This window comes from Abramis brama (genome assembly GCF_963993115.1).
Source record: "Abramis brama genome assembly, chromosome: 13".
In the NCBI taxonomy this organism is placed as follows: Eukaryota; Metazoa; Chordata; class Actinopteri; order Cypriniformes; family Leuciscidae; genus Abramis; species Abramis brama.
In genome coordinates this window covers 29,839,931-29,855,198 of record NC_139975.1, presented here as the reverse complement: position 1 = coordinate 29,855,198, position 15,268 = coordinate 29,839,931, and the positions used below count along the sequence as shown (strand labels likewise).

The window sequence follows — 15,268 nt, the reverse complement described above, 5'->3', positions numbered from 1 at the left end:
TTGTTGAGTCTGTGGTGTAAAAAGGTCACATTAGCAATAAAAGAAAAAACACATTCAAGCAAAACATGGTCTGGTCAAAGTGTCTGAATCATTTTTGGTCTCAAATTTTTTATAAATTTTACTGGTAACCCACAGTATGAAGAATTGTTGGGTATATATGTCACAGTTTACTTTAGTTTGTTATCCTCACTTACATAAATGAGCTATAGTGTCCTGCACCCACCCAAGGATGAACCTGTGAATTGCTCAATCCCAGTCATATTGTCCTTCTTCCAAGAGTGCTTAGATGGTGGCAGCGCGACTTCAACACGCTAAGTATATGTTGCCACTGTGTCAGCATTTCACAGCGAGGTTAAAAGCTAGTCGGTTGGCAGGAATGACCTGATGGTCAGGTTTCTAGGAGGTTGGAGACAGTCAAACCCTCCTCACCCATGCACGATCCCTGTAGGGATTTGGTCTTTGGTCTTGGGTTTTAAAAGCCTTGACATGTTCACCATTCGAGCCGTTCCAGTTGGCTTTGCTAATAGTGCTCTCTTTTTAAGATGGCGCTTTAACTTGCACTTGTATCATAATTTAAACGAGTGGGCGACATTACATGCTCTTTCAATCAGTAAGACATGTATGGATTTTGGCATTGATGATTGTAGGGTTATCTTCAGACCAAGAGAAGGTTATGTTCCTAAAGTGCTCTCAATTTCGTTCAGTGCCCAGGTTATATAATTAATGTTGTAGAATGTAAATTATATAACCTTCTTTTATAATTAACATTGTAGAATGATACTTGGACATTCTGTTCTACAATGTAAATTAAAAATGATTATTATTATTTTTTTAAATAGAACAAAACGTCCTAGTATCGTCAACTTGTTTACCATTTGTTTGCCTTATTTTACTCATAAATTGAAAAACCCCATTATAAAAACTGGTAGGAAATTCTTGAGCGAATCCCTGGTAAATTAGTCTTCCGGGTTTTGAATTCATCCCTGCACTTCTCTACTGGCAAGTGTCTGCTTTCAAACGAGACCAGGATTATGCCTGTAGACCAAAGGGTTCAAGAGCTGCATTATTTGAGCTCTTTTGCTTCTGCCTTTGTGATAAGGTGAGATGCATCACATATTAGATTTTTTTTATAGTAGAATTTCTATTATACAGAAAATTTCTAGAAGCAAAAAGAAAACCTTTTAATTGCAGATCAACGATGTGTGTGATGAAAAAGAATTAAGGTTTTAAAGATTTGTGAGCTAAAGTAATTTAATCAAACATTTGTTTATGTTATAATAATGCTAAACTAACCGGAGCAGGTCATGTTCCTTACACACCCTGAAAGTTACCTCAGTTTTTGGAATGATTGTTGAATGCATCTGTTTAATTAACTGTAAATGTACCTGGGTATGTCGCATAATATATATATATATATATATATATAGGATATATATATATATCTTAGCGAAGAGGAATATGTGCCTTTCTTTTTTAACAATGTTCTACTACATTGCACTTGACTGTACTAATGGTTCCTTAATTTTAGTGCACTTGATGTAGTGATAATTTGTTTATTGAACACATAACTACACATACTCAGGCATGCTTCCTCACACTGTTTCCCCCCTTTACTTAAACATCTTATGGAGTTTTTTCCTTGCCAGTCACTGTTGACTTTTAAGATTTAAAGGAATGAATTTCTGAAAAGTGCTTTGAGACATGGATTGTGAAAAGTGCTATACAAATAATGAATTAATTGGTAAATGTAGGATGTACTAACTTTTTCCATACAAGATATGGGCATTTCTGTTTATTTACTCTGTACACATTATTACAAAATGTACATTCGAAGTATCATTTGTAAGTCCTAATATGTTGGGGAAAAACAAATCCACTTTTTATGGTGTACAAACATTCACAGCACTCCAATCTTAAATACAATATGTAAATTCAAATTTCACACTGCCTGTACATACTCTTACCACTTCTGCACATTACATTCAATACTCCCAGATCTGTATAGCATGTATTCTGTACATGTTATTCTGTGTTCTATACATGTTACTACTCTTGTGTAGCTGTTGTATTTTATGTGAGTAGTGGAAGCTTTTTTTTTTTTTTTCTTGTGGTAATTTTAAGAAAATGTCCTAATATCGTCTTCATTTTCTTTATGCAACAATATAGTTTCCTCTTTATTTAATCTCGGGGTGAAATGTTATTGACAGGTTTTGTGAAATTCACCCAAAAACATGTAAGTTGTGAATTAGACTAGTTCTGTGCTGCATGAACAATATCACACACGAATACTATTTAATACAGTCAATGACTCAATCAATCAAACACAAGCCATCTTGGTGAATGACATTAGTTAAGTTATATGAGATAGAAGTATGTTCCCACAGAAAAGTAATGTACTTTGTTTACGGCTTATCTGTTGTTGTTGTTGTTTTTTTCTCGTTTTTTTTTTTGTTTAAAAAAAATGCTTTGAACATTATTGTATTTTATTTTATATATTCTTCTCTCATGTTCGAAATAAAGATTTCAATCAATCAATCAATCAATCAAAAAAAAAGTCTGTAGAATATGAACTTGGTAAGAGTAAGGAACCATTGAGTTCCCTTTAGTATGATAACAATAAATGTGAAAGATTAACATACAAATCCTGATATTGTAAGCAGCATATATCAAAATCTATTTAAAACAAAGATCAAACAGATGTGCCAGGTCATTGTTAAAAATCATGAATTTCTATTTCATCACAGTTATGCTTTTCTCCTTCAAGACGTGAATGGGGTTAACCATAAAAATAAAACAACCTCACCCTAAATAGATTTGACTCATTTTCTATTCGTCTTACTTTCTTCCATGAAACACAGAAAATAGATGTTTAGCAGATAATTTACACAGTCTTGCAAAATAAGATAAAATAAGATCATATAACTGGTGTATCACAAAGGTAGTCCATAACACACGCACACCATACAACAGCTTCGTGTAAGGAACAAACCCAACTGTACTTCAATATTTAAGTTAGCAAATATAATTTGCACTTAAATAATGATACCAAAAAAAAAAAAAAGGTGCCTTTAGATGTGCCCCGCATGTAAAATGACAGACTGGGATGTGAAGAATCTTCAAGATGCAACAGCAAATGAGAATTAAGCACTGCGATGGAGGGAAAGATCAATTTTGGTCCTCACACAAAGCGATTATATGGCTTCAGAAAACACTGCATATAGTGCATGAGTATTATAGACAACTTTTATGGCACGTTCTTTTTTTTAAGTTAACAAAATAAATCCCCTTTTATTTTCATAGTATAGTAATGATGATGAGCAATTGAATTAACACCTCCTGTGTTTCGCAGAAAAAGAATGACAACAGAATTTTCATTTATAGGTGGACTACTCCTTTAAACTCCCCATCTTTACGAACTGCACTAAAACACTGTGAAAAGAACTCAAAGAATCAAAACTAGGTGATTAACATCAACGGGAAAAGACAAGGATGTATCGTTTGTAAGCGTACAGGAAACACTGCCGGAGTTTAGTGCTGTCCTGTGTTTGTAAGTCTCTGAGGTGAGTTGGGAGAATGAGTAAAGGTTTCTACTGCTTCCGACAGCTGGGCCAGCTGAATCCTCCACAGGCAGCCGTCACGATGAAATACAGCACCACCTGAGATGACAAGACAAAACCAGAAGAACATCATTTACTAGATCACCGTCTACTGTACGTCTGGCCTCTTCACATGCAGTTAAAGCATTTTATTAATAAACGTTACAAAATGTTCACCACAGGATGTCAAAAAGTGGCACGAATGATTCCACAGATATTCGCTAAAAGCCGATGAGCACTACTGAGGACAGTATTAATACTGAGGACAGTCGTTAATACTGAGGACAGTCATTAACACTGAGGACAGTATTAATACTGAGGACAGTCGTTAATACTGAGGACAGTCGTTAATACTGAGGACAGTCGTTAACACTGAGGACAGTCGTTAATACTGAGGACAGGTGTTAATACTGAGGACAGTCGTTAATACTGAGGACAGTCGTTAACACTGAAGACAGTATTAACACTGAAGACAGTCATTAACACTGAAGACAGTCGTTAATACTGAGGACAGTCGTTAATACTGAGGACAGTCGTTAATACTGAGGACAGTCGTTAATACTGAGGACAGTCATTAACACTGAAGACAGTCATTAACACTGAAGACAGTCATTAACACTGAAGACAGTCGTTAACACTGAGGACAGTCGTTAACACTGAGGACAGTCGTTAATACTGAGGACAGTCGTTAATACTGAGGACAGTCGTTAATACTGAGGACAGTCGTTAATACTGAGGACAGGTGTTAATACTGAGGACAGTATTAATTGCAATCTTTCAATTGCAGTAGAGCTACAGCTGCCTGTGCTCTACTTTAATAGTTTAATTTAGCAGTTTCAGTAAGAAACTGTTGATAGTGGATTACTTGAAAAAAGTGCAAGGGTGCCAATATTTGAGCCTCCACTGTATATGACCATATATGTGACCCTGGATCACAAAACCAGTCTTATGTTGCACAGGTATATTTGTGGCAATAGCCAACAAAACATTGTATGGGTCAAAATTATAGATTTTTCTTTTATGCCAAAAATCATTAGGATATTAAGTAAAGATCATGTTCCATGAAGATATTTTGTAAATTTCCTACCGTAAATATATAAAACATTTATTTTTGTGAATGGATGCAGCACAATCGCCAATAGAAATGGACAATTTTAAAGGCGATTTTCTCAATATTTAGATTTTTCTGTACCCTCAGATTCCAGATTTTCAAATAGTTGTATCTAAGCCAAATATTGTCCTAGCCTAACAAACCATACATCAATGGAAAGATTATGTATTCAACTTTCAGATGATGTATAAATCTCAATTTTAAAAAAAATTACCCATAAGACTGGTTTTGTGGTCCAGGGTCACATATGTTGTAATAATATAACTCTTTGTACTGGACATTCATTTACACAGTTTAGGGACAAGTTGTAGCAAAAATGTAAAACAGTAATATGTAAATTTTTTTGGTATTATAATCTGTTTTGAATGTACAGCTTGCTTATAGTCATCTCTGTCCATTAAAACGAATGTAATGCAGCTTCCTGGCAACATTAAAACATTGCTGTTCTTGCGTAACTTGACCAGCATGACAGAGCAAGATCAGAACAACAGCTCAAACACTGGCATGTATTTGAGGCGGGACGATCGTCTGGCCAATCAGTGGCAGAAGAAAAAGTGAAAAATGTTGACAGAAGTATCATTACATATGAGTCTTTCTACGGTTCATTTAGTGCAGGGATAGGCAAGTTCGGTCCTAGCCTAGACCTGTAGCCTCAGGGTACGTTTACACGACAACGATATGTTTAAAACAGAGAAGCTTTTCCTTTGAGTTTTCCACGTACAGACCCACAGTCCCCATTCACACGGATCCGCGAAAACGACTGAAAACGCTGTATTCTGCTGCCAGGCCAGTAGATGGCGATGAAACACTATAGACTGAACACGTAATATGCATGTGCATGACGTCATCGTCTTCAGAGATTCAGTTTGCATTTTCAGGCAACCAAAACACTGTTGTCGTGTAAACGGACGGCCAAAACGCATTAAAAGGTTTTACGTTTTAGTTGAAAACGGTGTTGTGTAAAACAGCCCCTTGAAGACATTGATTAGCTTGTTCAGGTGTGTTTGATTAGGGTTGGAGCTAAACTCTTCAGGACCGAACTTGCCAACCCCTGATTTAGTGAAACAGTAGCTAAGTTTCCATCCACTTGTCAATCGAATTATCTGAAGTTCGGTAAAAAAACTCATGCGAATAAAGCTGGTGAAAGTGTGTTTCCATCCAACAGCTTTAAAGCCAATAAAAACCTGTGTGTAATGACGTCACATGCTGTTTTGCGATCAAATTGGTATATCGAATTGATTTGAGACATTTTAAGGTGTTTCCATTCATTTTCGCACTGAATCGCACAACATTCAAGCAAACATTTGCGAACAAAGTTTTGCTAGACAAAATGGTTCGCGCCATCTACCAACAAATGATCAATATTGCACAAGTTGTAATAGTGCTTATGTGCCAGCTGATAGCGACATATCAAGCTATAATAAGAAAACAACGACACTATCAACACATTGCTATGATGATGCAGATGTGGCGGGTTGCAACCATAAAATGACCTAAAACTTAATCGCAATTCATTATTTATTCGGCAAATAACATTTCCATCAGCGTTTATCGCATAAGCCGTATATCGATCAAGATAAAATCCGATGAGACCGAACGCATTTCATTTGAGTCGATATTCATGAAATTCAATCGAATTTTACTGTTTCCATAAAGCATTTTTCATTCGATATCACTTAATTCGGATAAAAACGTGTGGATGGAAACATAGCTAGTGTGGAGAACATGTCTTGATTATTTTGAACTTGATTTTTATTCTGTTTTATTGCATTAAACATTTTGGAATTAATTTGGTTTAAATGGGGAGAAAATCAGTCTTCTGCACAATTTCAGAAGAAAAAAATATACAGATTGAGATATAGGACCAGATTTACTAAACAGGGCAAATTAGCTTAAGAGTGCAACTCCATAAAAGCACAGATGGGAGTGTAAAGTTCTGCTCGTGATCTACTGACAATATCAAATTAAAGAACACAGACGCAGCCGGATCAATTCCATAATGACCAACACAAGTTACCAAGAGCAGCGCTAACTAACGTCCGGTTTAAGACATGCTTTTTTGGTGCAGTAAATAATGGCGTAAAAAACAGACGAGCACAAACCTTGGTAAATCACCTTGCATGATTAATTTATATAAATTTAATAAATCCCATAAATTTTGCGCCTGAAAGGGAAACTCCTACAAATGCATATGCAATAAGGTCAGCCGCAAAAATAACTGTCCACGCCATTTCAGTGCTAATTTTACAAAGTCAAAAGAGGGTTTAGTAAATCTGACTATATAGTTATTGCTGTGTCGCTCTTGGGTTTCTGACAATAAACCTACAGTCCGCTCCAGAACTTACCAGCACAACTATTACGACAATGACTGTCAACTTCATGTTCTTCATACACATGGCGTGGGCCAGGTTACGGCTTGTTGTTTTAAAGGTGACAGACTGCACATACAAGAGAAACATTCATCAGCGTACAGTGACATAAACAAATATGTTTCAAACAGGACATAAAACCAAAACTCACAGAATCCATCAAGTTCTCGGTTTTATCGATGAGCAGTTCGAGCCGCTCTCCTCTCTGAGCTACGAGATCTACAGTAGCACAATACAGCACACATTCACTCAAACGTTCACTGACATTTATAAAAGTGATTAAAGTGACTCAGTCTCACCAATGTTCCGGACCATAATGCCTTTCAAGTCATCTACGTGCATCTGTGTTTCCGTCAGTCTGTCTGAGCCTTTGGGATCTGAGTGATGTTTCTAACAATTACAGCAAAACACATGCATGTCAATACGTGGCAAAAAATATTGTTCTGGCATAGCTACTCAAAAATTATTTTGAGTTCTACAGAAGACAGAGAAATGCATAGAATGACATGAGGATGAGTAAATGATGACATCATTTATTTGTAGGAGTTATTTGTATTTTACACAGCAGCTGAGAACTTCAATTGACACGTTTGACATTTTTCCCATGAAACTAATGTTTATGCATCACACAGTGTTTCCCTGACTATCCAAAGCATGTAAATATGAGGTACGTGATTGGCTGTCTGTTTCTAAGCATCTAGTCATAACATTAGCTTTGTTTCTATTCAAAGTTGCAAATTTAACTTATGCGCAAAATTGTATTATCGCATTAAAACATTTGCGAATAAAGTACCGTGTTTCCATCCAGCAAATCGAAGAGAACAAAAACAAATTTCCTGATAAACATGCTAAATATCACTAAGAAAAGTAGGAGAAGTCACTGTATATAATAATTTCCATATATAATAAATGACTTCTGTATCAGAGAGTGCAGACGAAATGCAATAAACGTGTTATCTTGCTTTCGGAGACAGATGCTGCTGTGGGAACGTGGTCGTGTAAGGGCGATCTGGGAGGGAATTATACCGAACCATTTTGACGACAGTCTTTGTTTAGGTATTTCAGAACAACCAAAACAGCATTTCAGATTCTGTGCAACGAGAACGGTCCGCTGGTTTATTCTGTAAATGTGTTCCATCGTTATTTATGCACGTTTTCTTATCGGATAAAAAAATGATCTGACTCAAATGAGCGCATACGTTTTAAATGCGTTTTTTTTTGCATTTATGCGCATCTTGGCATTTCCATCCAGCAGTTTTTGATGCGATATCCCAAAATGAGCATAAAAATAGGTGGATGGAAACATGGCTATTCTAACATTATTCTAACAGCTATCTTTTTAAACTGCACATGCTTGGCACCATGGGTAAAAAGCGTGATAACCCTGCTTTACAAGTGTGAAACGTTCCTCTACCCAGGGTTAAAAGCGACGATAACCCACTGACTCATTGGTCAATGGATGCCCATGTCGTGTTGTAGCAAAAGCTGGAATTTCTGGATTGAAAGCTGGATTGTGGCTGAAGAGTCACTTCGTTTCTACTGTATATCAGTGTCACTGAAGCCGGGTTACTCCAGGTTTTCTTTTGTTTACTGAAAATTCAAAGTGTCTGCTAAATACCTACTTGGAATTTTTTTCATAGGATACATTTTTCTCTAATTATTACTTAACACAGTCATGTGAAAAGTATTGAATAAGGTCTAAGATAAAGCTCAACACCATCACAGGCCCCTTAATCCTAAACCTACATGATCCATACCAACAGTCGTGTAGTTCAGAAGAGGGTTTCTCAACTGGTGGGTTGCCAGACCTTTTTGAGTGTGTAGTCGAAGAAACAACAACCATAAATTTAAAAACAAAACAAAAACGTAATTCTAAATGTTTTTCTGATTGGAAACTTTTATTTTGAAAGACGACCATGACAAAGTTGCTGTCTCTTCTGTCAGACGCAGTTTAAGTGAAGAGTGCCTGAGAAAAATGCATTGTAATGATTCAGTATCTGCGCTCAGATGAGATGACATGTTGTCTGCCTATATGTCAGTATCATTATTCTAATGTTATTTTTGTAACTTTTAACAAAATAAAGTCTCTCACCTCAGAAAAACGAACTTTCCTCTCTTGTCAGACATTATACTGTGCACGTTGTATATCAATTCACTATATATATAAAAAGCTAAATTACGAACATGCAACGTCTTAGTTACATTGTCAATTACTAAGTCATTAAATTACCAAAAAGTATCAATATATTATGTAGCTGGTACGTCACGGGTTTGCATGCCGGTATGATGTTCATCCTATTCATCAGGATGTTTTATGGACATCAGGATGAATTTGTTTTATTAACAGTTCATGTTAGTAGTGTGTATTTACCATGGTTACTTTACTTTCTGTAACCTAAAGGGGACATATTATTTCAAGAAATAATATAAGTCTTTGGTGTCCCCAGAATGTGTCTGTGAAGTTTCAACTCAAAATCCCCCACAGATCATTTATTATAGCATGTCAAATTTGCCCCTATTTGGGTGTGAGCAGTTTTTGCGTTTGTGTAAATTTAAATGCAAATGAGCTGCTGCTCTCCGCCCCCTTTCCAGAAGAGGGCGGAGCCTTTACAGATCGTGCTTCGGATTCTCCGGCAACAACAAAACTGGAGAATCTCCCGCAGCCAAAATGTCCTAAATTGTCAGTAGTGGAGTTCAGCTTTAAACGTTTGAACCGGAGTTGGACAATAATGGAGTTACAACTTTTAGTCAGCACCTGGAGTTGATTAAACTTATCGATTAGCATGTTCTGTCATGGTCATCTACAAATCGTTGAACTGACGCTGTTTGCGAAGCAGTCCGGCGTAAAGTGATTTGCACAAACATATAAGACTCTACCTAATTTCTTTGGCATGTTTCCTTCATAAATAAACTTCATCCACTGTGTCCTCAGTACCGGGAGTCTATGGAGCCTTATGCTGACTGGCTGATCTGTAATGTTTCTGTGGCGCTGACATTATATCAATAGGTGCTATATAACGAGGATATAAACATGGCGGACTATGTGAGGCTCACTCAGGGCGGGATCTATGCTAATTGGGCAGATCGTCACCAGTCATGGGCGGGGCTTGTACTGTGACATCACAGTAAGGGGAAATCTGGAACAGAGTATTTTTCAGTCACTGCATCTCATTTCTGGGGATTATAAAAAAAAGTGGGTGGATTTTTATAATAGGTCCCCTTTAACCCAAAATACCACTATTTTAACTTTGTGCTTTCATACCAACTTACTAACTTTATTGCATTAACAAACACTAATTTGGGACTGCTATTCAACAGCTTTGTCCAGTGTTAGTAATATTCTTACAGTTTATATGTATATTGTAAGTAAAGTGGGAGGGTACTTGTGTGTGTTTGCAATTTTTGAGAAATAATTTTGCTTGGTTCAAATTCCTAATTTGGGTCACGGCTTAATGACCATGGGAAAATGTGGGTCCCATGGATCCCAAACCAGTTCTAGGTCCTAGAAATCCTGGTCTAGGGTACACGCAGGTATATGCCGTGTGACCAGCTACTTTTAAAGGGATTCTGCGTATGCCCACCCTGAATATGACAGACCATACGTTCAAACTCTAAATTGAAAATCAATCATTCTTTCTTGTAAGAATCATTCTTTTTGTACAAATCATTGCTTGATTTGCGAACATAGCCCTTCACGAAAGGCTTTAAGACCGTGCAGAATCCTCTGTTGGCTGTTTGCTAGCAGCAATTCCCTTCACGGTGTACGTTTTGATTTTAGCAAATCAGTTTGAGTGAATGCAGAAAAATGATTATTGTTCATGACACCAACAACCCAGCCAAGCAAGAAAACGTGATCAAAAAGAGAAATCATCTTTCACTATGGTAAGTTAAAGTTGTTAAACAGAGAAAAACATTTTACGTTTAAGTAACCTTTAGTGTATCCTTAACCTTGGACCTCATTATTGTTAGTCTTTTTCACAGAAACACAACATAGCGATGAAGTCCAAGCACCACCGGCAGCTCATACCGATTCTCGAAGTTCCCTTTAATATGAAAAAAAATATGCATTTTCATTTATACATGGTTGCAAAAACATTTTAGTTGTCATTTTTAAGTGCCATTGTTTAAAATGGCTGATGTTTCATGGATGTCCAGTTGTTATGATGCTGTTAAAAATAAAAATAAAACAGATTTCATAGGGCCCTTTTATTGTTCAGATTTTAATAAATGATTACATTGATAATGCTTTAATAAACTCAATTGATTAAACTTGTTTTTTTTGGTGATTAATATTTAAATAAACCATTAAAAGAGAATGCAGAAAATGGAAAACCTAGAATTAAAATAGAAATTATTGAAATAAATTTGGCAAGTTTTGCTGCACATTTGATCATTTCGACAGCATCCAGATAAAATCAAGAGCAGGCTTCCTGAGTAATAATAATAAATCTATTTTATATAGCGCCTTTAAAAGTTGCTTTCTCAAAGCGCTTTACAGGCAAACAGAGAAACAACAGAGAAAACACACACTTTAAATACCAAAAATAAACAAATAAAATGAATAATCAAGTAAAAGCAATCCTAAAATAGAATGTTTTGAGAAGAGCTTTAAAAGTCACTAATGTATTTGCTTCCCTGATGTCAGTCGGGAGAGAATTCCAGAGCTTAGGAGCACAGGAAGAAAATGCTCGATCACCCCTAGAACGAAGCCGTGTCTTGGGAACAACCAAGAGACCACTCTGAGAGGAACGCAGATTACGACGTGGTGTGTAAGGCATTAATAGATCAGTCAAGTACTGAGGAGACAGATTATGCAAAGCCTTATATGCTAACATAAGGATTTTAAAATCAATACGGTACCTGACAGGGAGCCAGTGCACAGACTCCAAGACAGGGCGTTACGTCCTATAAAGAGCGCACCTGTGTGGGGGGCGGGAGTGATTTGCACGCTAGAGCACACTTTCGCTTGATCCTTCTGTGATGCATGTTTTGCCCTGTACTATTTTAATGTTTGAGTGTTCTTTGAGAACTTGGTAACTAGAGGCTCATTTGGGCCGTCATTTCTCTGTGAGTATTTTGCTGTTCTTTCTGATCTGGTTGTTAAACCTGTTATCAAACAGGGAAGAGAAAAGAACAGCTGAGATATCATGTGATATGCATGTGCCTAAGATTGGTTTTGGTTTTGTTTCTTTCTTTGATTTAGCACGGTCTAGTTCTTTTCTCTTTACCTCTTTCTTTTGTGAACCCTTTCCTTGGTTATGATTTGTATACAAGTTGTACATTTATGTAAATAAGTATCTTGGGGTATTCTTTTCATCTCGTTTCTCACTGTAATAAATGATCACTTTACCTAAATTAGACTGGTTTGTTTGAGATGTTTTCCAGTACACGTTCAGCGTTTTGATGTTGCACGCCGCCTTCTCCCTAGACTCTGTTACAGGTTTGTAACACAGGGGTAATATGATCACTAGCCCTGACCCCAGACAAAACTCCAGCAGCCGAATTTTGTAAATATTGAAGTTTGTCAATTGAGGATTTAGATACCCCAGCTGGAAGACCATTACAGTACCTAACACGAGAAAGAGTTTATCAACAACACAGGGCGTAAACGTGCTATATTTCTGAGGGGAAAAAAGGATGTCTTAACCGTATTCTGCACAAAAGGCTCAAATGACAGCGTGGCATCAAATATGACACCAAGAATTTTTCATTTGCTTTGAAACTCCAAGGCAACACCATCAACAGACCCAGCCTTTCGCAGCCGAGTGAGCTGGCTGACAGAAGCCGCGTACTTCAGATCACCATGAGAATGGCGATGAAAGCTTTTCGCAAAATCCTGCAAATTCATTCTTTATGCTAAGAAATTACATTAGAGGTAACAGTTCTCGAACAGTTACATCCTCAGCTAATGCACCAGTATGGCTCTGTTTATCGGTTTACTACAGTACATGTAGGATTTTTTTGTGAAATACTGAGGCTTTTGAGGGTTTTCAGAGGGAAGAGTTTGGCAACACTGTTGATCAGCTAAACCTCATTTTGTGTCTCACCACACAGACAAACATAAAAGAGTCTGAACAGGCAATTGCGTTTACAAATACGGCAGACGCACGTACCATTTGTGCAGCCAGCGTGCTGGAAAACTCACTGTTCATGGCGTAGGGCAGCGCGGTCTGAGCTCGCGAGCCGTAGGTGGTCTGAAATCTCTTCTTCACCTCATTGAGGAAGCCGAACGCACGGGAGCGCTCAAACTCCTGCAAGAGAGACGGACAGCTCAGTGTGTGAGCGGAGCCGCAGAGAAACAGAGCTCACGAGGCAGACGCACTTACGTCATCGGTGATGCACAGATACACGATCCTCTCGTGGCAGATGTAGTGGAAGAGATAGCTGGAAAACAACAGAAGCGCATCAGAACATCAGAACAGACAAACGTCACTGAACATTCACAGCCGAACAGCACGATGTCAGTCGCACCTGCCGTGAGAATACGTGAGTTTGTTGTTTTCCGATGGGATTTTGGCCAGAATCTGCTCCGTCACCTCCAGAAAGTTGCCAGTGAAGCACGCATGTTTAGCCAAAACGGTCGATCCTCGAGCCACCACCGCAAACAGGATAGCCATGACCGCAGATAAACCTGATCCGACACTGCACGGTTCACAAACAAACACATGTGAGACAATTCACACGACATACTGTAGACGTGAAAAAGGCAGAGAGCATTTCTGAGAGGGTATACCTCCGTATTTTTGGTGAATTATGAGTCAGCATCAAAGGAACAATAAAAGACAAGCCCATAATGCCAGTGGGAATTTTTGGTCACCTCCTGTCAAGTGCTGTGCCCACTCAGTCTGAAGAGGCACGTGGATTTTGAATGCAAAATTTTTTATTTACCTTAAAAAATCTCCAAGATTCCAAGATTTTTGTAGGTTAAATATGATCATTGCTGTAAATTTGTGGCCTTTGGGTGAAAAATCATTATTTTGAATCCATGGTGGCTGATGGCAACAAAAGATGAGTTTGTCACCACAAGACTATCCAAATAATTTTACCATTTTTGGGATATACTTATTATACATCCACTTAAATGTCAAATTTATGTGAAAATGTCCAATTTTGCTCGGCCAATCGCATGCTTGAGTACAGCAGTGGTTGAATAGAAAAGCTGATGGTTCAAATCTTCATGTAAGACATAAAATACATGGAAAACTGAATTCATGCAGGACTTGACAATAATCATAATTCAAAAGAATACAATTGACAGTTTGATATTCTACATCGTGAATACTAAACGAAAAATACAGAGAAAATAAAGAGACTTGATTATGCCAAACTACTTCAGTGTATGTTTTCAACAGTAAAACTTGTTTGATGTAACGTTATCGATTTCATTATTAAATCATTATAAAGTGTCTCTCTGGCGCTTGAATTTTATTATAATACGCCTATATGTTTTTCATAGGATCTTTGTCTTTTCCCCCCCGTGTTTATAGAATCATATTTTACTGTTCAAGCCTGTCTTCGTGATGGAAAGTCTAGTTCATTCTAGATGTGTTTTGACATTTGTAGATTCATTCGAGAGCATTACAGTGCGGTTTCATTTAACGTTATTGTTACATTAACCATATACAACATCAAATTATGTGTAACATCTGCCTTGCCTTCGTGAGCTTTTAGTTTATCTGACTTAAAATCTATCTGACATAGTTAATGACATGCATGTGTCAATTTCAAATGTCATAACGTTATGTGGAAAAGTGTTTCCTTTTTTTCATCAGCTGAAGTTACTAACCGAACTACACTGAGAGCTGCCGTCAATCATCGGGCTATACTTATTAAGAAATCAAAACGATGAGAAATCACAAAATACCACTTCCATCATGAGATTAGTCTGATAGGAAATGACTGTGGATTAGATAAGATGATCTGATGACATGATCAACCAATCGATCATCTTTTGTCTAAGTTACCTGATTCTCTGATGATCAAACAGCCGCTCGCGCTCCGCTCTTTGATGTCTTTAAACGGAAGTGGCCATAAACAGTACTTTCATAGCCTGACAAACATGGTTGAAATCATAAACAAATGGTACTATTAAAAATAACAGCAGTCTATGTACATACAGAAATGAACAAACGTCACTGTTTTCCGCGATACGTCACAAACGTGCGACCACGAAAAGATTTCCGTGTTGCGTC

At 37.3% G+C, this 15,268-nt stretch overlaps 1 protein-coding gene across 1 annotated transcript; it reads right to left on the bottom strand.

Annotated features, from left to right (window-relative positions):
• Nucleotides 1–1,777: 1,777 nt before the first annotated feature.
• sybl1 (synaptobrevin-like 1) lies at nt 1,778–15,268 on the bottom strand. Its single transcript, XM_084134144.1, has 8 exons — nt 15,041–15,268; nt 13,548–13,718; nt 13,403–13,460; nt 13,190–13,327; nt 7,376–7,466; nt 7,228–7,295; nt 7,053–7,145; nt 1,778–3,656 (listed from the first exon to the last, which is right to left on the bottom strand). Exons 2-8 carry the CDS (start codon nt 13,691–13,693, stop codon nt 3,588–3,590), a joined length of 663 nt encoding a protein of 220 aa, XP_083990270.1. The 5' UTR covers nt 13,694–13,718; nt 15,041–15,268; the 3' UTR covers nt 1,778–3,587.

What these genes read in the sequence shown, in the direction of transcription:
- sybl1 (XM_084134144.1), bottom strand. Translation starts at nt 13,693, where the DNA reads ATGGCTATCCTGTTTGCGGTGGTGGCTCGAGGATCGACCGTTTTGGCT. An exon ending in ATCTGTGCATCACCGATGAC is followed by an intron (nt 13,328 to 13,402) that starts GTAAGTGCGTCT and finishes TCTCTCTTGCAG; the next exon opens with GAGTTTGAGCGCTCCCGTGC. An exon ending in CATTATGGTCCGGAACATTG is followed by an intron (nt 7,296 to 7,375) that starts GTGAGACTGAGT and finishes GTGCTACTGTAG; the next exon opens with ATCTCGTAGCTCAGAGAGGA.